General features: G+C 41.5%; 1 protein-coding gene across 36 annotated transcripts in view; it reads left to right on the forward strand.

The window, feature by feature from the left end:
- The window catches only part of SORBS1 (sorbin and SH3 domain containing 1), an 86,611-nt gene that overhangs the window by 19,514 nt on the left and 40,925 nt on the right, over positions 1–26,172 (forward strand). For 8 of the 36 annotated variants that reach the window (XM_054071048.1, XM_054071058.1, XM_054071060.1 and 5 more), the window contains exons 6-17: positions 5–120; positions 2,221–3,027; positions 3,600–3,971; positions 6,880–7,027; positions 12,067–12,096; positions 15,508–15,683; positions 16,445–16,508; positions 17,638–17,712; positions 18,047–18,109; positions 22,052–22,099; positions 22,214–22,343; positions 24,717–24,831. In XM_054071048.1, the coding sequence (XP_053927023.1) occupies positions 5–120; positions 2,221–3,027; positions 3,600–3,971; positions 6,880–7,027; positions 12,067–12,096; positions 15,508–15,683; positions 16,445–16,508; positions 17,638–17,712; positions 18,047–18,109; positions 22,052–22,099; positions 22,214–22,343; positions 24,717–24,831 (2,144 nt within the window). The remainder of the gene's footprint in view (positions 1–4; positions 121–2,220; positions 3,028–3,599; positions 3,972–6,879; positions 7,028–12,066; positions 12,097–15,507; positions 15,684–16,444; positions 16,509–17,637; positions 17,713–18,046; positions 18,110–22,051; positions 22,100–22,213; positions 22,344–24,716; positions 24,832–26,172) is intronic. The other 28 variants (XM_054071057.1, XM_054071066.1, XM_054071067.1 and 25 more) reach the window with 9 other exon arrangements.

Raw genomic sequence — 26,172 nt, forward strand, 5'->3', positions numbered from 1 at the left:
GTAGATGATTGGAGGTCATCGTCTAACACTGATGCCAATGGGGATGCCCAACCATCTTCTCTGGCTGCCAAGGGTTATAGGAGTGTGCGTCCAAACCTTTCCTCAGACAGCAAGCCACAGGTAAGCCTTTCCTCTGTGACCCTACGGGTGAGTTTCTGGGTTCAAGCACTGGATTCATGGTCAGGAGTCCTGGTTTGAACTCCAAACTTTGCTGCAGACTTGGGTAAGTTTTGCTGTGCCTCAGCTTTTCCTGCCTTTAAAATGGGGGCAACAGTGATGTCAGCAGAGTGTTGTGGAGCTCGTGTGTTCAGGTACACCAGGGGCGTTTCCTTAGTGGATGAAGGAGGGGGACAACACTATTTGTTTGCAAGAAAAAAAATGAAGTAACTGAAGGTACATTGCTGAAGTCGATCTCTTAAGAGAAGGGTAACTTCATGCATTTTTTTTGGCTGGTTGGTCTGCATAGAAACAGTCTGAAAGCTGATAAGGAAACAGCTTTCTTGGGTGCAACAGGGTTCCTTTAGTGCCTTTTCCCCATCAGAGTGTCTGCTCCCATCATCAGAGAGCACTGCTACGGAACAGACACCATTCCTGAAATTGTACGTGAAGTTGGAAGGAGGCGCAACTCAGATGAAGGCATAGGAAGGAGCAGCACCCTAAAGGAGCAATCCATTTATTGCCTGATACAGCTGTCCTGTTTGTCTTTATTGTCCTTGTTGATTAACAGAGAGAGTGCTGAATGCACATAGTGTCTCTTGCAGAAGTCTTTAGGCTTTGGACCCCTGTCCAAACTAAGCTGAAATGGCAGAAAATGGCAATTGAAAGTGGGGAAATTAGTATTTCCCGAGGGTGCTGTGTAGTGGTAAAGTGAGGCTTCGCCTAACCTAGAGAAATATTGTGGCACTCAAGTCTGCAGACTGAAACGAGTGTCCTTGCGTAATCTAAAGGAATGCACCTGTTCCATTAGCAGAAGCCCTTCAGGTGCATGTACCAATCGACTTCTCCACTCCTTTACACATCAGGGAAGTGGGGAAACAGGAGCAGCATGAGGCCAGTAGAGTTTGGGACACCAACTGTAATTTCATGAAACTGTTCTAGGTCTATATCCATGTAACAAGAAGAGGTGCTGACCGCAAGCGCAAATCATATGTGGATCATTTTAAAGGACATATTTTTTTTAGATTTGAATTATGCAAGCTGTTAAGGTATCTTCATTCTGTGGTTTTGGCCATTTTAGCAGTGGTTTAGCCAGCCTTTGCCCATAAAGGTATGACAACAGGGGGGGTGTAAATCTTACCTTCACAATCTCTAGAGGATTAATTTGCAAGAATGCAGAGAGCTACTGTTCACTAGGTGGATGTTTAGTTCTCTTTCTTTCAGTAGTTTATAGATTTCAGCTACTGACAGCAAGCAATAAACAAAACCTCTCTATTGCTGAGTTATCTTACTTCAACAACCTAGTTATTGAGAAGTACCATAAAATAGTAAATTTTTTTTTATTTATTTACTCGAAGCAGGATTTCTCTGTTGATGATCTTGTTTCTGGAGGCAGATTCTTAGAAAGTCAGTTCCTCAAGAAATTTTAATTGTTCTGGTGTTCCTGAAAGCATCTTCAGGAGTGAAGAATCCTGAAGAGAATTCAAGAGCTAGCTTTTAGAAGGAAGGAATGCTGACTATTAACTTAGCTAGCTGTGGCAGGTTACAGTGTTCAGATGATGTCTGCTTTCATTAGCACTGGTGAAACTTCACAATGTTCATTTGTCAGCAGTGCAATTAACGTGCAGGAAAGAGCGTAGAGCTCTGAATTTGGTGTTGCAGTTCAAATGTTCCCAGTGCTGGGAAGTATTTAGTTACACAGGCATGAGCTTGGGTTTGGTTAGACAGGATGTTAAATCTTGACTCAGGCATTCCCGGGGGCGTATGGTGGGTGTTGTCACAGCACTGAGATTATTTAGCCCAGAGAGAAAAAAGTGTAGGCAGGTACTTGAGAGGTGGGAAAAGATTGTGTGCTGCAGTGAGCAATGCTAAGCAAGAGAGAATGCGTGAGATGATGTATGCGAATTCCGCACTAGCCTTCCAGATACTGTATTTGCTTTTTGTTCTTGCTGCTTAACCCAAATCTAATAACAGAATTCATTCTTCAAATTTATTTATTTTTCCTTCCTTTTTCCTTTTGTTTGGTGCTGCTTCCTCCCTCTGTTCTTGACACTGGCTGGGCAGGCCCTTGCTCCTCCCCGTCCTCCTCTTCCCAAAGAGGAAAGCTTTGCATGGCGTCCTCGCACTGACACTAAAGTGACCAACCTGTTGCCAGTGCCCATCATGGATTGTGTGTACCTGAATGCACCCAAGCCTTATACACAGCATACATCACCAAATGCCAGTGCACGGTGTTATTTCTCATCACCTACCCCCTATGGGGCTGTCCCCAGCGGGAAGCAAGGCTTGCCAGCAGGGCATTCTCCCTCTTCAGGCCCCAAAGATAAGGTGCATGCTGGGCAGCCACACTTGGAAAGTTGCTCCTCATTGGATGTGTTGTCCATACAATGCAACCCTGACAGGGCAGATCCCAGTAGTAAGGCTGGAACGAATTCCAGTCATGAGATGAAGGCGGATAAAAAGGTCAGCAAACTATATGTAGCTTGTTTATCTAACAGCACTTGCTCAGCCACATCTGAAAATTCCACTGGCACCACACATGACCCAGCAGCCAGCACCAGTTTGGGCGCTGAGCTCACTCAGGCACCAGCCACCAACATTGTTTCCTCAGTAACAGATACTGGAAAGTCTATTCCTGTTCCTCCTCCTCCTCCTATTCCTCCCAGGCCATACTTTTACATTGTCCTCAGTAAAGACGCAGTTAGTTGTGGTGTGGGCCAACCGTCCTGGACTCAGTCGTCACCTCTGCAAGCTGTGAGGGACAGAGTGCTAGAGCCCCAGAGCACAGCTGCCACAGAGGACAGAATGAGAAAAGAGCCTTACCTTACTCAGCAGCGACAGCCACCATACAAGGCAATGGGACGCGGCATGGTACATATTTTCTCCATAACTTTTTTTCTTTCAGCTGTGTGAAGAGTTCTTCAGTTCATTACAATGTTCCCTTAATGCTTTATTCCCCTCCTACCTAATCTCTGAGCACTCATTGTGCCACCTGAGTTTTGTTATCTTCTACTTGATAACACTTTACTCTCCGTGCCGCCCCCCCCATCCATTGATCGGTGTGTTTGTGTGTGTGATGTTTGTAGGGGGTTGGGTTGGGCTGGCAAGCATCTTTCTATTTTAGGGAGGTGTAAAAGAAGCGAACTGTGTAACGTGATGGTTAGTGCTTTTCAAGTGAGAATGAATGCAGAGCTGTTCTGTGGTTTGATTTAGCCTCGCTACACAGAACTGGAGAAGCGTGTTGCTGAGAGGAAGGAAGATTTTTGTGAAAAGACATGCATATGGATAGGGGCCAGGGCTGCAAGGCTGAAGATCTATTTCTCCCTAAGGGAAGAAAATCTGTTGGGGTTTTGTATCACTTTGGGTGCATCCTTGCATGACGTGGCTGCATTAGACTAAAATACCGATTTCCCCATTGCATAACAACACCTTGTTTCCTACAGGATGCCACTGCCACCACACCAGCTCAGCCTGGGGTTATAGTAGTCCCCCTCCTCCAGGTTAATCCAGACAGACAGCAAGAAGGCAGCTCCAGCACTCCACCACCGCCTCTGGTTCCTTATGGGCAAGGCTCCGTATTCTCTGAGACTGTTTCTCCTGGCTCGCCCTTGACTTTTCCAACTCTAGATGATTTCATTCCCCCACATCTTCAGAGGGGTTCCCACCATAACCAACCACCCTCCACATCTGGCGCATTGCCCTCTGTTTACCCGAAACTGCCATTCTTCTCATCACCACCTTCACTTGTCCCTCCAGTCACAGGGGCTTTGCACAGGGGCTTGAAGCCTGAAATCACTGGAGTCATCTCACATACAGTAAGCTTGCCAAATATCCCCCCACACCCTTTTCCTAAATTTGTGTTCCCAGATTAAAATTACTTTCTCCTTGCAATACTAAACTTGAGAGAGGAGTGATGACTCTCTCTGCCAGCAACGCGACAACTGAAACCTTGTTTACGTCCTGTGCTAGTGCATGCATGTTGCCTGCCTTGTACAGCTTTCAACTTTCTATCGACTTCTTGCAACAACACTCGGCTGTCTCCTTTTGTGCCCATCCTGCTAGGCCATTCACACCTTAAGAGTCTTCACAGGATTTGCTCAGAATAATGAATTCTGTATAAACAGAATAGCTGCAGCTAACTGAGCTCTTTAGGCTCTTTTAATAACATCCTTAATTGTGTTTGAATAACATTTGAAGCAGAACAGCAGACCAGTTAAAGGTTAACATTGGCTTTCTGTTCCACTTTGAGCCACAAGGCTGTATGGTCTCTAAGCAAATCCCTGCTGAAATCAGTGAAAGATTGATGATAGTATCCAATGACCCTCAAGCAATAATATCAATTACTGGCCCAGGAGTCTTCTGAGCATGTAGGTGCTGTGGGATAGATTAGGGCGAGAGTGTCTCTTCAGTTTGAAATTCATTGTCTTTTGAAAAATTTGAAGAATTCAGTCCACAACAGTTTCAACTTGGAATTTAGTGTGTTTTTCTTGGGTTAAGTTTTGCTTATCTTTAAGCTCGTCACCCGTTTTAAAATGTCCTCAGGGACAGGAGGAAAAGTAGTTTTCAGTTAAAGTTGTAGAGGAGACAGAATGTACCTGACCCTCCTTGTACTGGAATTCTCGCAAGCACCATGCTTTTTATATGTTTGCGTATAAGGGCAAGTAAGAAGTTTAGTGGAAACGCCCTGCTCTCACGATGATGCTTTCTTTGCCCTCTGATTCCGTAGGGATCTAGCAAACAGGAGGGGATGAGGGAGGAACGGCCAAGAATGGTATTTTCAAAAATTCTCAGCACTGGCTTCTGCTTGAAATCAGTAGGATTTTTACTGCAGAGAGCAATGAAAACTTGGGGGGGGGGGGGGGGTTTCGTTTGCTTGCTTGTTTATTTCTTTGTTTTATTTGCTGGTTTGTTTTTAGCGGAGCCTATCTGCAGGCTCCAGACAAATCCAGCAGGCATCCAAATCGTAGAGGAGCAGTGGCAATTTTGTTATACCTGATTTTTGTGAGATGAGAGTTTCGAGACGTTTTTGGGCATGCTCACTTCAGGCATGTAGTCACAGAGCTATTTTCCACAAGGATTTAAATGGACTTTGTTCATCCACTTTGGTGGCTTAGCTGGGGCTGCAGACCCTATCCTGATCTAACATCCCTCCTCTTTGAAGGGTTCTTTATATTTTAGTTATCAAAATGAAGCTCAAACCCACCTCTCTCATAATTCTCCCTGACTTCTACTCCTTTTCTGCAATTTCTTTTTTTGGAATATTATCACAGCCAGCAAAATGGGGCTGGCTCTTTCTCTTAAGGACATCTGTTTCTGAAGACCATTGATTCATTTCTGTCCTCATGAAATGTCTATGGACTGGTCAGATGCTGACTGGAGCAAGAGCACCTCCATCCAGCAGTACAGGATTGTTCTTTCCTATTTTGCTTCTAGGTTGGAGAGACTGTAGATGTTTGTTATGATTCTGACCAGTACTCACTAAGATTTGTATCTGAGCTCTGGTGCCAGGCCCTTGTCCAACCCCCTGTCTGATCCTGTAAGTGCTTTCCCCTGACACTGGTGGGTATGAAGGGCATTGAGTTGCAGTTGGACAGAAAAGCCAGGAGTTGGCATTTTTCTGGAGCAATATTCTGTGCATTTTCCGAAGGTGGGTGATAGTAATGAAAATCTCTGTGAATGCTCAGCTCTGTTTGACAGATCAGTGGCCTGATCAGCATTTCAGTCTGACAGTAGAGTAGCAGGAGTACAGAAATGTGGTTTGCTGCTCCATACTCTCTTTGTTTGGATACTTGTTCCCTTTTAATGTTAATTGCATGTCTGAATTCCTTAAAAAGCTTTGAAAAATCTCGGCCAAAACCAGCACTCCCAGTCTTAGTCATCGTCCCTTCTTTATCTTTATCTTTATCCCTTACTAACAACAATAGCCCAGTATCCCAGGACTGAGGTTTTTCAGAGATGAACTAGTTTTTGAAGTTTCCCTCCAGACACAGCCTGTATTTCTACAGAACAACCAGAGCTATGGTGATTCCAGAGGTGGGTTTGGAATAAACAAGCAATGGAGCTGGATGCTTTAGGAAAGCAAGAGCAGCTTGCTATCTGTTCCCCAGCAGCAAAGCCATGTTGAGTATCTTCCTTGATAGAGTCCTACTTTTTACCTTCTATCAGTTTGGGGTTGTTTTTTTTAATTTTGTTATTTTAACCAGGTAGGTGTCACACTGTCTCCTGAGTGATGATCCTAACTTTATTCTTTGGACCTTCCATACCAAACTAGCTGCAGTAATAATGTTTCACTCCAGAACTGCATGAGTTTTGCATGTCTAACTTCTTGATATGAAAGGAATACTTCTAAAACAAATGTTTGTGTGTGTATGTGTTGGGGGGAAGATGTCTGTCTTTTACCCCAAAAGATTTGCTCCTTTCTGGTGCCCTATGTTTGCTCCAGAGAGTCTGCAGATTAATTTAGTGCCTCCTTTTGGGGTTGGAGTTGTGAAACGCAACACCGCGTAATTATAGTGCTGTCTTAGCAAACTAATTGCGTTAACAGCAAGCAGGGTATGTACAAGGAGCAGGGTAACACTCATGCTTATGCCTTTTTTACTAAAATTTGCTATGTTTATGCTTCTCATTCAGCTTAAAATGTTTTGGGTTGGGGCTTTTTTCCCAGGTTTTCACGGTGTAGCAGCCTTCTGCATGCTGCCAATGATGTGATGTTCTCCTTTTCAGGACCCAGGTCCTGTGCTAAATGAAGTGCCCCAGCCTGGCACTGGTACTGACTATCCAACCTCCTTCACTTCAATCAACAAGTCTTCCTCTGCCTATCCCTCTACTACAATCGTCAATCCCACTATTGTCCTCTTGCAGCACAATCGAGGTAAGAACACTTACATATAGATATTTGTGGCTCAAACTGAGTAAACTCAGTTTACTCAGGAACTGGAGATTGTATGTGCCATGGACAATTAAGTCCAGGATAGAAAGAGCTAACAAAGCCTCCTCCAGGAAGTTGTAGTGACTGCAGCATATGACAGGTAAGCAAGATAGAGACACAAGACAATGCCTGATTTTTCTAATTAAAGCTTGTGGGAGGGAGAAGCTTATAGCTGGACAAAGGACATACAAATAAATAATTGCAGGGTAACAGCTTATATTCCCCGTTAGGTGTCTTGTCTTGATGGGAATGGGTGAATGCTCACATATGTCTGTCAGTAGAAGCAAGGTAGTTTGAGATAGATACTCCCTCACTGGAAAAGGTGATATGTTACTTCTCATCTACTGCGGTGTTAGAGCAGCCATATTTTCAGTTACCATGGGAGAGATTTGAGCTTTGAATTCTCACCAGAATTTACCCAGTAACGAATAATGCATTTGCCTGTAAGTTTGAATGTGGCAATTTGTTCTTCCCTTCATATCTGGATAAACTCCTTGAGCTCTGGGTTTGCATATGAACAAAAGAATCTTGTCTATGCGCTCTGGTGTGTACTGATCTAAGCCTTTCTCTGCCACACGGCAGCTCCTTCTAAATGAATAGTTGCATCTTTTACCTCTGGCATTAAAAGAAAACTGTTTCTACTTTTTAGTTCTCCTAACAGCTGGCATTACCGCATTTCATTGTGCATCACTGTACATGTGTACTGCAGCTTTAGATGCAGTCCAATTTGTCTTGGTTTCCAGTGGACTTAAGAAACTCTAAGACAGGCAGATACCAATCTACAATGCTACGACATGCCTTCTGCAAAGGGAAAAAAGAGAGAGCGAAAACAAGGGCAAAGCCTGCATTCCTTAAATTGTAGTAATTCTAACTATAGGCATGCATTAATGTGTTCCTTTGCAGCCCTTCTTGTATTATTTTTCAGTGCTTTTTTACAACAGACTTCATTCTTTGATCCTGAAGACAGTATCCTCACTGTAACCCAGATTATAGGGGTAATGAGTGGATTGCATCTTCCTTTTTGCCAGCATCTGAAGTAGCTTTGCCTGTGTGCTTTTTATGGGGTGTTTGGATTCCTCATCTGCTTCAAGAGGAGAAAATATTATTAGGGGCAGCCTCTTATAGTTTTTTTCTTTCATGAAAGCTTGACCTTCTTGAGGTGGGATACTCTTTTGGTTGTTCTTTTGCTTTAAATATGGAGCATTTCAGTGTGAAACACAGAAGAATATTTTCTCTTTGTATTTTAAGAGCACAAGGACAAATTTGTGCAATATGATGATCTACACACATTGACTCTGAGACTTATCCATATCCAGTTGTTTGCTGATTACCTTCACAGTTAACAATTTGTTCTGCTTGAATATGTCTCGCCTGTGACCATTAGCACTCAAGATACTGTATCCTGATAGATTGAAGAGCTTTCTCTAATCACAGTTTTGATGACTGTGATATAGATCATAGCCTGATAAGCAACTTGATTGATTCTGTGAAGTATCTCATTCTAATGCGTGTTTTTCAGGCTTTATTATTCAAACTTGTGATTTGCAAGAATCATATTGAACTGTTTTGCAAAGGCATCTTAGTCATGAATCTGCGTTGACTGACATTGCATGTGTCATACTATCTGTTTATTAGTAAAATCCCATATAAGTCATTATGATATTTTTCTTCTGGCATTATTGCCAACTTGACAGGCAGATGTCTTAGCCATGGCACTAATCCTTTTCACAGGTTGTCACAACGTTTGCCTCCTTCATTGTCCTGTGAAGTTACCTTTGTATTCCGAAATATACTAAAGATGAATGTTAATGGTGCAATGAGCTGCTTTCTCCATAAGCTCTCTCTTTAGAGCACAAAACTGCTCTCAAACTCTTTGGTACAGTTTACGTGAGCATGCTAATTTTCAAGCATCTGACTTCAGTAGTTGTCATTGATCATAGTCCTTAGTTTCTGTTGAAGTGGAAAGTATTTCTGCGTAGGGCATTACGATGTCAGAGTTTTGGTGCTTTTTTTTTTTTTTCCCCCTCCAGATGCAGAATGGAAGTAGTAGTAAGATGTGTCATCTTTTTTGCCGTCTTATTAACAGTTCCTTTAACAAGATCATTGCCAGGTTTCTGTTTATTCTTCCTGTACCTCAAAACCTATCTTTAAGTCTCGGAGACGTTCTTTTAATTCCGTTGTCATTTTCTTTCACTTCTTGCTATATGTTACCTACTTGGAGGTATACATTTCCTTAGTTTTCCATCTTTACGTGTGGAGGGTTTCTTAGAGTTCCTTATGCTTCTATTCCTATCTAGGCTGTATCCCAGCATAGCATTAAGATTTCTTTCTGTTAACTTAGTGCTTCTAAAATAGTTCTCAGATCCTAGTTATCTATTACATTTCTGCCTTGGCTGGCATGATTCATATTTGTTTTCATCTTTATGCACCTTTTCTATTCAAAACTGGTTTGGTCTCATGACATATAAGAAATTATTACTAGCTTATGACCTGCCTTTCCCCAAATGGTTAATTATGTTTTGTGCTGAAATCAATTCCTTCATGTCAAGATAGGGTTTAATATAAATTTCTCTTGTGTGCTATGAATTACCCTCTGAATTAGAAATTTCAAGATCATTTTAGTACCGGCAGTGTGAGATCTCTACTAGTGTAGTTAGTCTTCCAGATGAATAATGTGGTTATCTTTCTCCTCAGTGGATTATTGATTGCTTTTTAAGGAGCTGGTTTCCTTATTCTCTGGAGTGACCGTTGTAGCACACATCACCTAATGTGCTATTTTATGGTTTATTTTCTAGTTCATTAATCCATAAGCATGTAAGACACTTTGATTTGGAGCTATCAGAGACTTAGAAATAGGTAATGACATTTGAAGCACAGAAACTACACTATATGCTTTTTGTCTGCTTGATCTTACTCAGTAAGTTGTGATGAGAGATTAGATTTTTTTTCTATTGGATTTCGGTAATACAAACTGAATAAGATTCATGCTTATAAACAAGTCATTTCAGATCCTCTTTTTCATTCCTATCACCAAGGTAAGAATTTCTTCACTTCCTGTCTGTTGGTGTCTTGATTAATTTTCTTTTTGACACCTTTATTTTGCACTAGATGTGTATTCAAATACTTGTTTACTCTTCCCCTTTTGTTAGTAGTTTCAAGTCTTAATCTCCTCCAGTGCTCCCTCCTCTGGGAGCTCTGAAGGCATCTAGAACAATTCTTTTGTGTTGCCAGTCATTATATTCTGCTGCTTGATCCTTTCTCTGAAAAGCCTACAAATTTTTGGCCTTTGCTGACAGTCCCAGAACACAAGATCAAGGGTGGAAGCCTCGGTTAGCTGGTGTGTGCCTGGGACTGCAAGCTGGCTCTGGCCAAGCAGGAGAGTGGAACAGCAGATGGCACGGATTCCTTCTGCTTCTATCCATCGGCAGCTCTTTTTCCTACTGAGACTTAAGTGAAAAGGAAACCTCCTCTTCATGTGAAAAGTTGTGGTTTTTTCATGAAGCCTATTCATCCATAATACTCTTTCCTCTGTGGCAGAAAAGATAAGTAAGAGCTCTCAAGCATCAACTCTTCAAACCACATATTTTTGTCAGGAGACCTTAGCGACTGAATGCAATTCTTAGTGAAGGTCATGGCTGAAGCTGAGACCATCCTCATTCGTATCTTTTTTCTTTTCTTGTAATACAGCAGCCTACTCCCGATGACCTGCTTAGAAGAGTGAACCCTGCAGCAGGTGGTTCCCATCTACTTTTCAGGTTCAGATTTCTAGCCCTTCCTTTTACCCATTGCACGTAGGGGATTGTTTCATGTGTTGGCAGCTGTCATGTGAGGATAATGCAAACAAGCAGCTTGCCGTCAGTGGTTAGTGAAGAGAAGTGCTGGGGTTAAAAAACAAAGTTCATAGATGTTGATGAGGGAACTGCACTCAGCATGTAGAAATATCGGTCTCCCTTGCTAAGATAATCCACTTAATACAAATATCTAGTGAAGGTGGGTTCTGCTAGCGAACAGCTTACACCTGGAGGGCTGTGACATACTACAGACTTGCTTGTCAAGTGTCCTTTGGCACCCCAAGGCACAGTTATTTCCCAGGCAGGCATTGCATGGTGTGATTTATTATCAATATATAACAAGTGTGATGATTATGTTCATGTTTTAAAATCTTTGCGTTAACAATATGAGCTTTTAAGAGTGTTTGCACTTTGTATGTCAGTAAAATAGTTAATACTTTTCAAATGGCTTTCATACTTTAGGATAAATTGCTAGGAAGTAGAAAGAACAGAAAACAGAGAGCTAAGAATTCTTGGTTTATTCCCAGCTGTGACTTGGGCAAATCATTTGGGCATTGCTTTAGAAAGCAGCTGTGAGCATCAACTTTAGGGTGGTCAAACATGCTGGAAGATACCACAAATGTGCCAGTCTGGGAACTCTGTAGTGAAAGGCCCTAAACCAAAGGGACCATTCTGAAAATCAAAGCTTTAATCAAGCTGCATCTGTGTGCAGGTTGCTGAATCTGTGGCTCAGTAGTATGTGATGAGTCTCAGAAAGAACCAACAATGACTCAATCCTTTCGTATATCCCTTGAAACTCTTACAGCAGTAACATTGTTCATGCTAGTGGTAACAGAGTTAGTTGTCAAGTTGTTATAATCTGTGAGTCTTTACTGTTTTTCAAATTCTCTTCTGTCCAACATTTTTCATTCTCTGATGTTAAGAAATAAAAAGTAATTTTAAAAAATGCTCTTTACAAATGTATCGACTGCATCATGAGATTTATATTATTCCATGAGGCTGCTGTGTGGAGAAGGGACTGTGGGCTGTCACTTTGGCAGGGTATTTGAAAACGGATTCTCCCCAGCAGCTGCTGCCATTCTGTCTACGGGGTATTTCTTACCTGTCAGAAATGCAGCACCAGAGCACTTGCTATTTGTCTCACCCATTTGTTCTGTATTTCTTTTTGTTTTGTTTCTTCCTTTACCACAGAACAGCAAAAAAGGCTTAGTAGCCTGGCAGGTATGATGTGAAAGATCTACTACCCTCCAACTGCTGCTGCTGCTGGAGCAAAGCTGCTGCTTTGTTAGCTTGTGGAGTACCTTTTGCAAACACACTTCCCAGGAACTGCGAAGGAATTGGCATGAATATTTGTCCTGGCTTAGTCCAGGTCACTGAATGTTTGATTTCAGTCTTTCCTCTAAATGCCACCTGTGTGGCCACATGTTAATATACCGAAACCCTAAATTCTCATCTGTTTCTCCTAAGTGATAAGATTAACATATAGTTTGATTTTGGGGCTGCCTTTAGTGTTATTCCCTTGGGGCACACTCTCAAGTTTCTCTGCACAGCCATTAGAGTTAGTTGTCCTTGTGGTGAGGGGTGAGGAAGAGAAATGAAAATCAGAATTTACAGGACTCCAAGAGCAGAAGTATTTGTGTCAGATGTCAAGAAATAGATTATAAAATTGTAGTGTGGCAGTATGCACGTGTGCTGCCACCTTTCTCTCCCTGGGCAGGTCTCTGCTCTTGCAAGAGAGTCTCTCCTTGAAAGAGGAGCCAGTTGTTTTCCTGGTTATCTTTCCCTCCGCGCACACCAAACAGAAGTAGCTCAGTCTGCAGTGGGTGTTACAGGAACAGCACGTTATGCATTGCTCACCTGTATTTAATATTCTTTGGTTATGGCGATGGCAGGGTAAGCGGAGAGGTAGGAGAGAGTAGTCAAGGAGTGCTGAAGCATTTTAAATATCCCAAAGACAAACACAGGGACACTAATACTGCACGTTCTTGCTCTGCTGCGGGGCCCCTGGACTAGCAGGTTTGTCCCATGTAGGGAGTATCTGCCCACGAGGCAGCTGCTGACCTGGTCAGACTTCATCCACCAGATCCCTTTGTTTGTGGCACCAGCCTGTCCCTGCTGCCTGCTGAGGTGACAGGCTGCATAACAGCTTACACCAGCAGTGTAGGTGTCGTCTCATTGGATGCCACTCATCTGTGAATTTAATGCTTCCCTCCAAGTCTGGTCAGAGGTTTCCTGTTGGTTTTCCCTTTTGTAAGGTGTTTCCCTTCATGATTAGGAACTCCTTTGTCTTCTGAACTAGATATAGCCACAGAACAGTTTGTTACAGCCCAAATGATCCTTGATTTGGAAGAGTGAAGCATGTTGTGGCACAGCTGAGTCTGCACCTGCTCTCAATGTACCAAAACAGCCACTCAAAGCTACTTGCTGCCACCTCTCTTCTTGCTTTTTATGTCCTAGTGATTGCAGCAGTATAACTCTCTTTCTCTGTAACCCCATAGTATTGCTCCTTCTTTTGCAAAATGATGGCTTAGGTACTATGGACCGTTCTGACTTGTACAGTCTGGTTGAGTCTTATGGACCTAGGGAGTACTTCACTGGCCGGGTGCACGGGGAGCACTTGCCCTGTTACAACGCGTGCTGTCAGACAGGCCTCTCCTGTCTCCAGGGTTTTCAGTCCAGCACCTTCAACCAGTTCTAAGTGCACTCCAATAAACCATTTCAAAAACTTTCAAAATACTGGCTGGCAGATGTCCCCCGGCTATGCCATGCTAGATAGCTCCCAGACCTTCATGTTGCAGTATGAAAAATGTGAATTCAGGGCTGGGAGATGGATGGCAGAGAGGCCAGGGGATGGGTTTTATTTTTGCTAAGTATTTAAAATAAAGATTTTTCTAGCATCATGGTTATGACATTGAGGAATCCGATGGTAATACATTTACCCTGTTGTTTGCATCTATATTAGATGTTTTGAATATTATGATTGTAGTTTCAGATGGGATCTACCTGGCAAGCAGCCAACGGCTTTTCCAGCACAGGAGCTAGGGAATTAGAGAAAAATTATATATATTTACCAGTGCTGTTAGAGAAGGACTTTGTGACCTTCTCTGGCTTTGAATTCTTCAGCCCACAGAAAATAATAACTAATGACTTTTCTGTACCAGAAGCTCAGGACTTGTAACATCAGCAATGACAATGATAAGTAATGGAGGAAAGCTGTAACCTTTCCTAAAGTTTGTATCCTTTCTACATCCTGATCCACATCCAAAAAAACACCTCCTTTTGATCATGGAAGAATGATTTATCTTCAGGTGCTCTTTCTGTGCTCTGTCTTTAGAGCTTAGTAAGGAGTTTAGTAAAGGAAATGGGCCAAATACTCGCTACAAAATGGAGAGCTCTGTATACCGGGAACACAAAAGTACCAAAAGACGGTGCATACACATTCACAGGGAGGAAGAATAGGGTGCAAATGCTAATTAAGGATTTAACAGATGCTTTGTTCCATTTTGAATATTCATAAATATTATTTCATTTTTTCTTAAAAAGGAGAAAAACATGAAATTTGATGGTAATTTCAAACCAGCCACTCAAACACAAGTCCTTCACGTACTGAATTTTGCAGGGCAGAATTGTGTTTGCACAAGATACCAACAGACCAATGCTTTGTTATGCATGAGCCTTTCCTCTGCTAACTGCCCCTTTCAGATTTCTGCACATTTAATTGCTTTGGGAGGTATGGTGATGTGCATGAGTAAACATATCTCTCTCTCTCTCTTCAATGCATGCAGTGATGTAAAAAGTATAGGACTTTGCAAAGTCTTGATGAGGCAGACTGTAAAATCACAGATTTTTCCTCTCCTGAAAATTCATATAGAAAAAGTCCTTGGCGGATCCTAAAGGTTGCTGTGCTGCAGCTCTGCAGAGCGTAGCAGAGCTTCAGAGCCACCTGAGCTCCGTTGGCCAAGTGATGGTGGTGCCTCCTGCTACGTGTGGATGTCAGGCAGCATCAAGGAACTCCAGGTGGAAGCAAGGTGGTCTGAAGCAATTAGTTGTTTGTGCAACTCGTGTGCAAGAGGAATCATATGTCTACTTAAACAACAGTGGAATTTGTTGTTCACGAGGTCTGGTTAGGTCACAGAGATGAATTGGAGGTGTTGTATACCAACTGTAATGAGATTGTCAGGCAGATGAATGCAAGTTGTTAAAAAGTAGTGCCCCACTACCACATAGGATACTCTGTTTGATTGAAATCCTTAGTAGAAAAAGATGTGTAGGAGACTATCACTGATGGTTTTTGATGAAGAATGAGATTGCAGAATCGCTAATTGGTCAAAAAGATGAAACCACAGTGCCCAAACTGTCCTTGAAACCAAAATTTGTTGTTTTCTTACATGACAGCTGAGACTGTTAGGAGATCTGTGGAGGTAGCTGGCTGAGAGATGCCAGCCTGCTTTTGCTGGTATCAAGCATTTTCTTGGTAGATTTCCATCAGTCCGGATCCTAACCACAGCTAGCACTGATACAGTCTGTCTCATCAACTACCTTGCCAGGATTTTTGCCTTAGAAGAGCAAAATATTGTGCCGTGTTGAAATGCTGAGATGAGATAACTCCTCCCCGCTCATTGTCATTTCCAGATTCAGTGCCAGACAGACCAGTTTCTGATAAAGTTGATTCAGCACTCATACAGGACAAGCCATTTCAGGAGACAGTGCCAAGTGAGAAGAGGGCAATGGAGGAGAAGCGAAGCATTGTCACAAACAGTCAGCACACGGCTGATTCCTCGGTTGATGACATTGGCATTCCACTGAGGGTAAGACAACACTGAGCATGTGATTGATGCACAAAACCTAGGCCAGAGTCTGCCTGCCTTAGGACTCAAGGAATCCACTAAAGCTCCAGAGACTGCAGAGATTCAAGGGAAGATAGAAATCTAGTTCCAATGTATTTAATCATGAAAGCTTCCATTTGCTATCAGTGACCCGTTGCAACTGCATGGAGGGGGGTGGATTATTAAAAGTTAATACTTCTTTCATTCATATTGGAGGATACTGTTTCCTGATCTTCTATTTCATTCACAGCTAGCAGTTAAGGGAGACTTTTGTCTCATTTTAGCCATCTTAAAGGCAGGTATCTCTTATACAACACGTTAAAGTTCATTCAGTGTTCAGGGAAAATACCACAACAAGAATTTTTAACCTATTCTTAAAACTAGTGTCTGGAGTAACCGGAACATTAAATATTTCTAGCTGTCCACTGAATACTTAGGAAATTGTTACACATGACTAAAATAGGTAAGATCTCTTCTTCTGCACAATCTACAGTTCTACACAGGTTACAACTTACCCCTGCAAAGCTTGCGCATTATTAGTAACTTGAGTGAAGCTCGTAGCTTCATTACATGTGAAGTTATATGTCTGAGTGAAATTAGTCATATTTCAATTATTAATTTCATATTGCCTTCATATAGCAGAAATTAAACCTTTTTCGTTTCTGGAAGATTCTTACGAACTTTGTAAGGCTGGTAGAATTCATGGTTGTGATTATTTGTGTGTGTATTTATGTTTCCAATAGAATACAGACAGATCGAAGGACTGGTACAAGACGATGTTCAAACAGATCCACAAGCTAAATAGAGGTATTGTAACACAGATGGGTTTTATGTACTTTAAAAGATCACCTTGATAAAATTGTTTCATTTGTGTGCAGAATTATACTGAACATTAAATAAAAGCAGTTTATGTTAACTGGTGTTTGCTCTGCACCATGGAACTCAACTAATATATCTGAAGTCTCTGAAGTCAAATTTGAGAGAACATTTGGAGTCCAAGGGAAGGTCTCATTTGATCTGAAAGGTGAACTGTAGTGCCCTCATGAAATCGAGAGTACTATTTTAGTCACAAAGCTGATAATAATTCCATACTTAGAGAAAACAGATCCCTGAACTTCAGTTTCATCAGCTAGCCCCTTCCCCCCCTCACTTTTAAAGGACAGTAGATTATCCCCGAAACTGCTGTATGCATAAGAGAAAACTTTTTACACTGTAAAACTTCAGTACCGGCGTGATGAAGTTTCCTTTGAAGCTCACTGAAACCAGTGGAAAAGTTTCCATCAGTTTTTGATGAGTTCAGAATCTGAACTCTGCTTTTTCAAAACATAAAATTTTCTTCTTTCAAACCCTATAATTGTAGTAAGCACTTGCAGACATTTCATTAATGCATTCTCAGGATATGTCCTACTTCAGGGCACATCTGTGTCTGGTTGCTGATATGTTAATGTTCTTTTTAATGTGTAAGAATTGGCTGCAATAGCGTTTGCAAACTGAACCTTCTGAACAGCCGGATGTGCAGGCAAATGCAATTCAGAACCGTGCTTATATTACGTAATAAAACATACTGTATGCAAAACTGGAGCTGTGTTCGTTGCTGCAGGTGCTGTAATGATGAGCTTTATGCATATATGAATGCTGTATTGCATGGTATGCAATGAGAAAGAGTTGAACTGCTTCCTAATTGCAGTGCTCCTAATCAGCCAGAGACTATGCTTTAGAAGGAGGAGAATGAGTTCAGTCCCCTGAACTTCCAGGACCTCTTGTAGGGCCCAGACGTGCAAGGCAGCAATGAGCAAAGAGGCACGTAGGTTGAGTCACGCTAGAACATCAGCACGAGGTGGACTGTTCTGCAGCTTGTATGGATTCTTGTCTTCCCTTCTTCCCTTTTAAATCTGTCCTCTCTGTTCTCTTTTGTAAACCATGTTCCTCTCCTTAGACACTCCTGAAGAAAACCCTTATTGCCCTACCTACATATTTCCTGAACTTCCTGAAATCCAGCAAAAACCTGAAGGTACTAGAAGTTTAGAGAGAGTATCTGTTGTCTTGTGCTTTGAGCTAACTGTACTATAGCACTCTAATAGTAACTAGATTCAGGTTCTAGATTTCCATTACCCATGTATTACACTGGCTGGATATTCAGTTATGCCCAGTGTATCTCTTTGTGTGATGCATAAATAACTAAATCTTTGCTAATCCATTAATCTTTTTTTTTAAAGTATGATACCATTTACTGTAGTATTATTAAAGTAGACAATAAAATAATATGGTAATAGGGAATTGGGGGATGAAGCAGAACCTCCACTTCACTGTGGATAGTCTCAAAATCCAGCTTTTCTCTGCTGCAGAAGACAATCCTTATTCTCCTACATACCAGTTTCCTGCGTCTACTCCTAGTCCTGTCTCTGAAGGTAATAATAAAGGACCGTGTATATTTTTCTGCACAAATGCTGCCTTATCAGTTTATTTTCTTCCTGGAGTTTTTTCTAGTTGCTGAGCGTTATGCTGCCTCATAATGATTTCCTGCACTCTAAGCATTTCCTTGACTCTATGTTGCCGTTTTGGCTTTGCAGTGGTCCTCTGGCTTTGCCACTAGTGTTTGACTAATGCTACAGACTTGGGGTTTGCTTGGTTTTATGCGCTTGTCAGTTGTATTTGTGTGCAGTGATTATTTAACATGCCTAGAATGCTGGCTTACGTGTAAAAACATGGTTTAACTGAGATTTCTCCTACTCCCTTCTCAGTTCAATACATTTCTTTACTTCTTTTCTTCTGGGTTTGGATATTAACACAGTATTAGGGCCAAAGCCAAAATGGCACTGAAATCTATTGGTAAAAAGGCTGCTTGCTTCAGTGAGTTTTGGATCAGTCTCTCCATATAGTCTTTTAAAATAAATATAGCTCAGTAATATAGGTTCAGACCTGGCCTTAGGTGCACTCGGCATATCTAGGCAAGGACAGAGCTTGACAGTCTCATCAACACATCCTGCAACTTGAAATAATACTGTCTTTACCTTATCCTCTTTATGTGCTCAGCAGATTCCTTTAAACTTCACATACAAACCAGAATCCTTTGCAGTCGTGTTTTAGGGATGGTGAAATAGCATCTTCTGCAGTGATAATAAAGTAACTGTGTGCATATGCGAGAAAATGCTTATATATGAGAAGCACTGGAATCCACTGCACACATCGGTCATACAGACATTTCTAGATTGGAAAATTGTTGTTGGTGACAGCCTTGTTGACTTGGTGCTTTGGTGTCACTTTAGATCCTGCAATTTAGGAACTTGCCTACTTAGCCTGTGCCTCAAGCCAAGCCTGGTGAGACTATTAATTAACCATGTAATTCATTGTTTATATTAAACGGATTAAACGGCTGGTGGGTACTATCTTTAAGCCTGAGGTGCTCGAGGAAAACTAAGAGATGTAAGGTGCATAACACTGTTAAAATGAACGTGGGCTAGTGTTATCTAGGTAACAAAGATACTTGCTCGTTTCTTGGTGAAACTTGTTGGTGAAGAATCCTACCTTGCAAATCATAATACAGTGTAAATGATTATCTTTTGGCAGAAAGGTATGTGAGTGTCAATGAGAGAGAGAAAAAAAAGGAGTCTCAGTAGCTAAGTGATGAAGGAGTTTCACAGAGATTGTGTTTTCTTTATCTGAAGTCTGAAAATCCATTTTGCTCCTGTGTGAAATAACGTAGTTTGCAAAACAAGTGATACTATGTTAAGAGTGTGGTCTCCAGTAAGTGTCCCCTATGCACTTACAAATGTGTATATGAAAGTAATTTGGTGGTTTCGGTAGTTGAAATTTGGTTAGACAAAATGCTTTTTGTGCTCAATACGTTCGGAAATGTTTCTCTAATATTCTTGGATTGCTTCCTTGATAAGGAATCCACAATATCTGGTGATGTAGATGGCATAGAGTGCATGTTTCACATTTAGAAAATGTTTCAAAGTTCCGTACTCGATGGCAAATTGTTTATACAGATATGTATTGAAGCCTCAACTCCATACAAACAGTGTCAGAGATTTTTGCTTTGGGTTGATGCATAGAATCTTCTAGAGACCTCAAGACTTGGTCTCCCCTCTAAAATAGAGTATCTAGAAACATAGACAATAAGGAAATATGGAAAAAAAAACCCCTGACCTGCAGATTCTCTAGGAACTGAAGGGGAACAGCCTCTTCTCACTTAAGAAATCAGATTTTTAAACTAGAGACTGATGATAGTTTGCTCCATTAAGAAGGGTCCCGCGGATAGAATGCAGATGTGAGAGCCAGAAGGTCTTGTTTTAATGCTCATTTCTGATTGACATTTTAATCTTTACCAAATCATTCAAGATGTCTGTGTTTCAGTATTCCTTGTTGTAAAAAGAGAAGAAATGTAGACACTCTTCTTAAGACACAGGAAGAGACAAAGCATACCTGTTCTCTTATTATTGTAGATATTAGAATTTTAGCAATTGGAAAATAGCACTTATCTGAAGTGAATTTTTTATTTTATGATTTTCCTCTCTGAATGATGAGCTACAATGAATATTGATGTTTCTCTTGAAGTAAGTAAATCACTTTTTTTCATTCATCATTAGCACTAAATAAACTATGAGGGAAAATAATATGAGAGAAGATAGTTGTAGACATTTGTTCATCTGTATTTGTAGGGTCTGAGATTTTTGTGATTTACCAAGTATTTTGCTACCTGAGTAAACCCAACTTTTATATTGGAATATCAGTCAATTTTGTCAACAATTCAGTGTAATAACATTAGATAATGTGGTTTTTTCTGTCATTTATGTTTAAAAAATGGGAATTGGCCTGAAAATTGACCATCAGGGTTTTTTTAACCTAGAGGTCATGATAAGCCCACCAGAATCAACAACCATCTGTTTGGAACTTAAACCTTCTGTTTCGTTCACTAGGAGAACCCAGCAGGGGGGCTAAGAGTTAAGACTTCTTTGAGCCTTCCTGAAAGGCTTGATTAAGCCTTGAGTGCATTTATGGGTTGACTGTGTTAGCCCGATGTTTTTTTCCAGCAGATGCTATTGGCTGTAGCAGCTGATGGATGTCCTCCTTGTGAGGAGAGCTGGAAATTGTTTCAATCTGTCGATCAACATGACTGAATTCAGATAACTCTTCTTTAGTATGTTCTTTTCTTATCTAGCTTATTTTAGCTTAATCTCTTTTGGTTTCCTATTTTTTTATCTCTGTTTTCCTCACAGAGATATTAGTAAAACCTTTGCTCACTGTTCTTTTTGCAGTCATTGCACGGTATTTTCCTGCATTTTCCCTTGAAAGTCCTGTGGATATTTTATGTAACAAGTTTGAATTCTCATTAGCAGAGAAAGTTGATGGGCCTCTGGGTCCAGTTTCTAGTCCCAATCCCAACTCACTTTCCTACTACCTGCAGTACATTGAGTGTTCATTCCAGTGCCTGTTGAAGATGGTGGAAGGATACTGATAAGTTTTTGATCACATCAGAGTCTCTGACTATCATCTTTAGAGTGCCATGAGACATGCCACAGGGCACATCTGCCTTTTGTGTTATGGTACCATATTATACTTGAATAAGGCAGTATGAGGTTCCGTGGCCCAGGGCAGCAGCTGTGTCCTGGGAACCACATTGCTGTGTTGATGGAGTGTAACACTTAATCTGTCAAAGAGAGGTAATCCAGCTTGGGGGCCAGACCACACCATTCAGATATGCTGATATCATTACTCCCTCTTTTAGAACTTCTTTAATATCTCTATTGTATCCTATAAAAACATGTTTCCTGTTAGAAAGTAAGCTCTTCAGAACAAGGACAGTCACTTTGTGCAACTAGACGTGTGTCTCATGCGAGGAACGTTATCTGCACTTAAAAGATAATCTGAGTTAGTCAACATACTTCAACTTGTTGTACAAGTCAGTACAAGGAAGATGTCCCAGTGACTATCATACGTGACTGGCAGCAGAACTCCTCAACTCTATTACTGTATCTAGTACCTAAGAAGTTATTTTAGGCATCTACTACAGCTTTTAAATCCTCAATTTATCTTTCAGCCTTTGATAAAATGGATCTAATAACCCTTGCTGTAGAGGATTTTTGTGATAAGAGTGATTGTTTTCTAAAGTGCTTTGAGAGCCTGGAGAAAGGTATTAGTGTAAGTAGTACGTTGATACTTATATCTAATCTAGGAATTATTTTTAAATGTGATTTAAACTTCATTGGGATTTCCTTTTTTAGGATCCTCTCCCTGTGGTAAGTAGTGGGCATATCACCCAAATTATGGGCAATGTATGAAATGAAAAGAGCGCTGCTGCTTCTTTGGGACTTTTTCAGCTCACTTTGGGAAATGCTTTTGTCTTTCAGATGAAGATTCTGATTCATACTCTCCTCGCTATTCCTATTCTGAGGACAGTAAGTAATTCACATTTCTTGTGTGATCTGTCAAACAGAAAGGGCATACAAAGCATGTATTTGTTTGCATCCTATCCAATTCACCAATGTTCCTATATTTGACTTACCCTACAGGCAGAACTCAGCTTTCAGTTCCCCGTTCCAAGAGTGAGATGGACAATATTGATTCAGAGAAGGTTGTTAAGAGGTCTGCCACTTTGCCACTGCCAAACCGTGTTTCATCACTGAAATCAAGCCCAGAAAGGTAACCTGAACTAAGATATGTTTGGATCACACTGAAAGAATCCCTGGAGGCTGTGAATAGAAAGGAAACAAAGGTGGAAGATTTAGGTACACAGCTCCAGTTAAACTTGTTTGGGAAAGTGGAGATGTAGTTTTGACTTTGACTCTTCTTCCAGGTAGCAGTGAACTCCCTTCATTGACATGGCCCAGTCCTTTGTTTTGTCAGTCTTTTACTAGGCACCACACAGTCTCTTGCATAGTTTCCTGCTGAGGTGAGGAGTGTATGTCATGCCTGTATAGTGCCTACCATGGAGAAACAGTGGAAGCTCTTGGCTTGGTGTGACACTGTAAAGGCACCTCAGAATACAAACAAGTAGCAATAATTGTGGAGAAGCAAAATTTGGATTGATGTTGAGCTTTGGTAAAAGTTTTGTTACTTTGTCTATCTTGAAGGAGTCCTACCTGTATGAACTTTATTTGAAGCAGGTTCTAGTTAGCTGTGTCATTTCTGATCTTTGAGATGACTTCTGTCATTCTGTAGAACATTGGCCTTCTGAGAAAACTGCTGCAAGTGAAAATATTACAATAATTAGTGATTCCTATTATCTAGTGACAAGAGTGTTTCACCAGGGAGAAGTTTCTCTGGAGTTGGAATCTTAAGCAATCAAGTTTATTGTTGACAGTAAAGATTAAGCTAGTTGAAATTTGTATATGTTTTGTTGGTCAGTCATTTTGGCTATTATCTTGCCTAACTTTAAAAAAAAAATCACAATTTAAATTGGTTGTGTCTGTCTTTCCAAGCCAGCAGAGAGAGTTTTGGCTCAGTTGGTTGTTCTTAACCTAAACCAGGTCAGCAGTGTAAGTGGGAGGAAACCTGGAGCAGCAGTTTTAGTAAGGTACCTCAATTATGTTTGATGAATGATAGGTGAGACGAATCACTTAACCTCAGAACTACAGAACGGTTGGGTTGGAAGGGACTTGTGGAGATCATCTAAGTCCAACTCCCATTCTACAGCAGGTTCATCTAGAGGAGGTTGCACAGATATGCGTCCAAGTGGGTTTTTAATATCTCCCGAGAAGGAGATTTCACAACCTCTCTGGGCAGCATGGTCCAGTGCTCTGCCACCCTCACACTCAACACTGCCCATCAAAGAGAACTATGAGCAAGATTAGAATTAGCTTGATTTCTAGGCTTTTTCAGGGACACTGGTTATTCTGTGTGATGTGTGAATTGAATATATTACTTTTCAGAAGAGCTGGGTATTGTAGGATATGAATCCTGAATGCTTTGTGATACATATTATCTGAACTGTGCCAGTATAGACACTGGACAACTTTATAGCATTTTGGATAGTCAATGCACTGTTCTTAGCCGTTTTTACATGTACCAGTCTGAGATAATTGGTTCATGTCTCTAGAAAGGACCCTCTCTTGGACCTCAGAGTCCCCACAGAATCCAGAGCAGCAGTAGTCAGGTAATCGGCGATATGGCCGCAGTGACGAAGTTTAGCAAAATTGGTTTAATCTCTTCTGAAAGCTTCAACATGTTCATATTTATGAGCTGAGTTGAAGCCCATCACTAAGGTATTTCCAATCAGGAAAGATATGGAAGTATGTAGGTTTGTTCAAATAGAAGAAATCCCCTCTGCTCCAATGGTTGCAGCAACTGAGCTGTGTCAAGCTCTGCCTACTATAGATAAACAAATCATAGAATTCATAGAATGGTTTGAGTTGGAAGGGACCTTGAAGATCATCCAGTTTCAACCCCCATGCGATGGGCAGGGACACCTCCTACTAGATCAGGCTGCTGAAGGCCCCATCCAACCTGGCCTTGGATACTTCCAGAGATGGGGCATCTACAACCTCCCTGGGCAACCTGTGCCAGTGCCTCCCCACCCTCATTGTAAAGGATTTCCTCCTTATGTCTAGTCTAAATCTGCCCCTCTCCAATTTAAAAGCCATTACCACCTCGTCCTATCCCTCCAAGCCTTTGTGAACAGTCCCTCCCCAGCTTTCTTGTAGCCTCTGTCAGGTACTGGAAGGTCACTATGAGGTCTCCTTGGAGCCTTCTCGTCTCCAGGCTGAACAACCCAAACTCTCTCAGCCTGTGCTTGTGTGGTAGGTGCTCCAGCCCTCTAATCATCTTTGTAGCCTCCTCTGGACCTGCTCCAACAGCTTCATATCCTTCTTATGTTGAGGATTCCAGATGCAGCCCAGGACACAGTTGGCCTTCTGGGCTGTGAGTGCGCTTTGCTGGCTCATGTTGAGCTTCTCATCAATCAGTGCCACCAAGTCCTTCTCTGGAGGGCTGCTCTCAGTACATGCCCAGAGCCCTGTCTGTACTGTCTCCATGGAAACCAAAGTGTGTGGGGTTAATAGATCCCTCTTTCCTTAGGACTGACTGGGAGCCTCCAGACAAGAAGGTGGATACCAGAAAATACCGTGCAGAGCCCAGGAGCATTTATGACTATCAGCCAGGAAAGTCTTCAGTTCTGAACAGTGAAAAGATGGTAATGTTTGTTTTATCCTCATTTGTGGCTTTATCATGTAACTGTAAAATATTCCCCCGAGAGCTCATCCAGCTCCATTCAGATATGATTCCTTATGCCTACGTTGCAGTGCTTGTGTCATGTATTCCCTGTATATTTTGGGTTGGAAACTGTTTTGCATAACTTCCTAATAATTTTGTTCTCTGTAAAGGAAGGTCCAGGAGGAACAAGACGCTTCTTTCCTTTTGAATGTGTTGTTTTCTGTGTTAAGTATGGATTGCTAACCCTAGTTTTTAATCCGTGTTTGATACTGTGACCTGTTCAGCAGCTGTTTTGCCGGCTGTACTTTTTCTAGAGCACAGCGTTAGTTGATGCCTCTGAGGTGCATTAAGACATGGCCATCTGCCCTGGACTGCTTTCTTCTTCAGCTGGATCTCACCGATTCTGTGATAGGGGAAGCAGAATTGAGTAGCTGGCTCACCAGCTACACTAGTGCGGAACCTGGAGTAGTATTAAGTGAGCTGTTACCAATTTCAGTTTGAATTAATAAGTAATGCTGTGAATTGTGACATCTAGGGGTCATAAAAAAAATGTCGCTTTCTGCAGGCTTGACTGAGAACAGTTGCCAAAAGGGCAGGGCAGAGAGGTAGCGGTAATATCATCAGCCAGTCCTGCATAAATAACCACAGCTCACTTAAGGTGTCCTTCAGTGCTACAAGTGTGACACTGTAAGTGCTAGAAAATATTGAATAGGGTTACTAGTGAATAGCCAGTTTCGTACATAAAGATGTAATTGTTCCATATAGGTATTAATTTGAAGGATTCAGTTAGAAGCGCTAATTGCATGCAAGATTCCAAGTGTAAACTGAACTTTGTGCCTAAACAGCGCAGACATTGATCTGTGCATGGACTAGATAATAGAATGCTTCTGAAAAACCTGCCAGGGATTTTACACAAGTGTGATCAGCAATTTAAATCAATAGAAATGTAAGCGTCAAGTCTGATCTGAGATCTGATGTTTCTCCTTACTCCTTTGGTGGGTTTTCTTTTTTCCTTCCAAGTGCATTCAAGGTCCATCACTTCTTGGAGATCCTACTTCTTTTCACACGTATACCTTCACTGATTTCCACAAAGTTGCTCCTGATATAGGAGCATGATCCTAGTGCCTATTGAAATAGATGATGGGTGACTCTCTCTTGATCCTACTGGGTGTTGGCTCAGCCCGTCAGGGAAGTGCCAGTGAGGAGTGGTTTGAACACACCACATTATCACAGAATCACAGAATGACCTGAGGTGGAAGGGACCAACAAGGATCATCAAATCCAGCTCCTATCCCTGCATAGGACAACTGCAAAATTTATA

The sequence above is a fragment of the Cuculus canorus genome, chromosome 7 (assembly GCF_017976375.1).
Source record: "Cuculus canorus isolate bCucCan1 chromosome 7, bCucCan1.pri, whole genome shotgun sequence".
Taxonomy (NCBI): domain Eukaryota; kingdom Metazoa; phylum Chordata; class Aves; order Cuculiformes; family Cuculidae; genus Cuculus; species Cuculus canorus.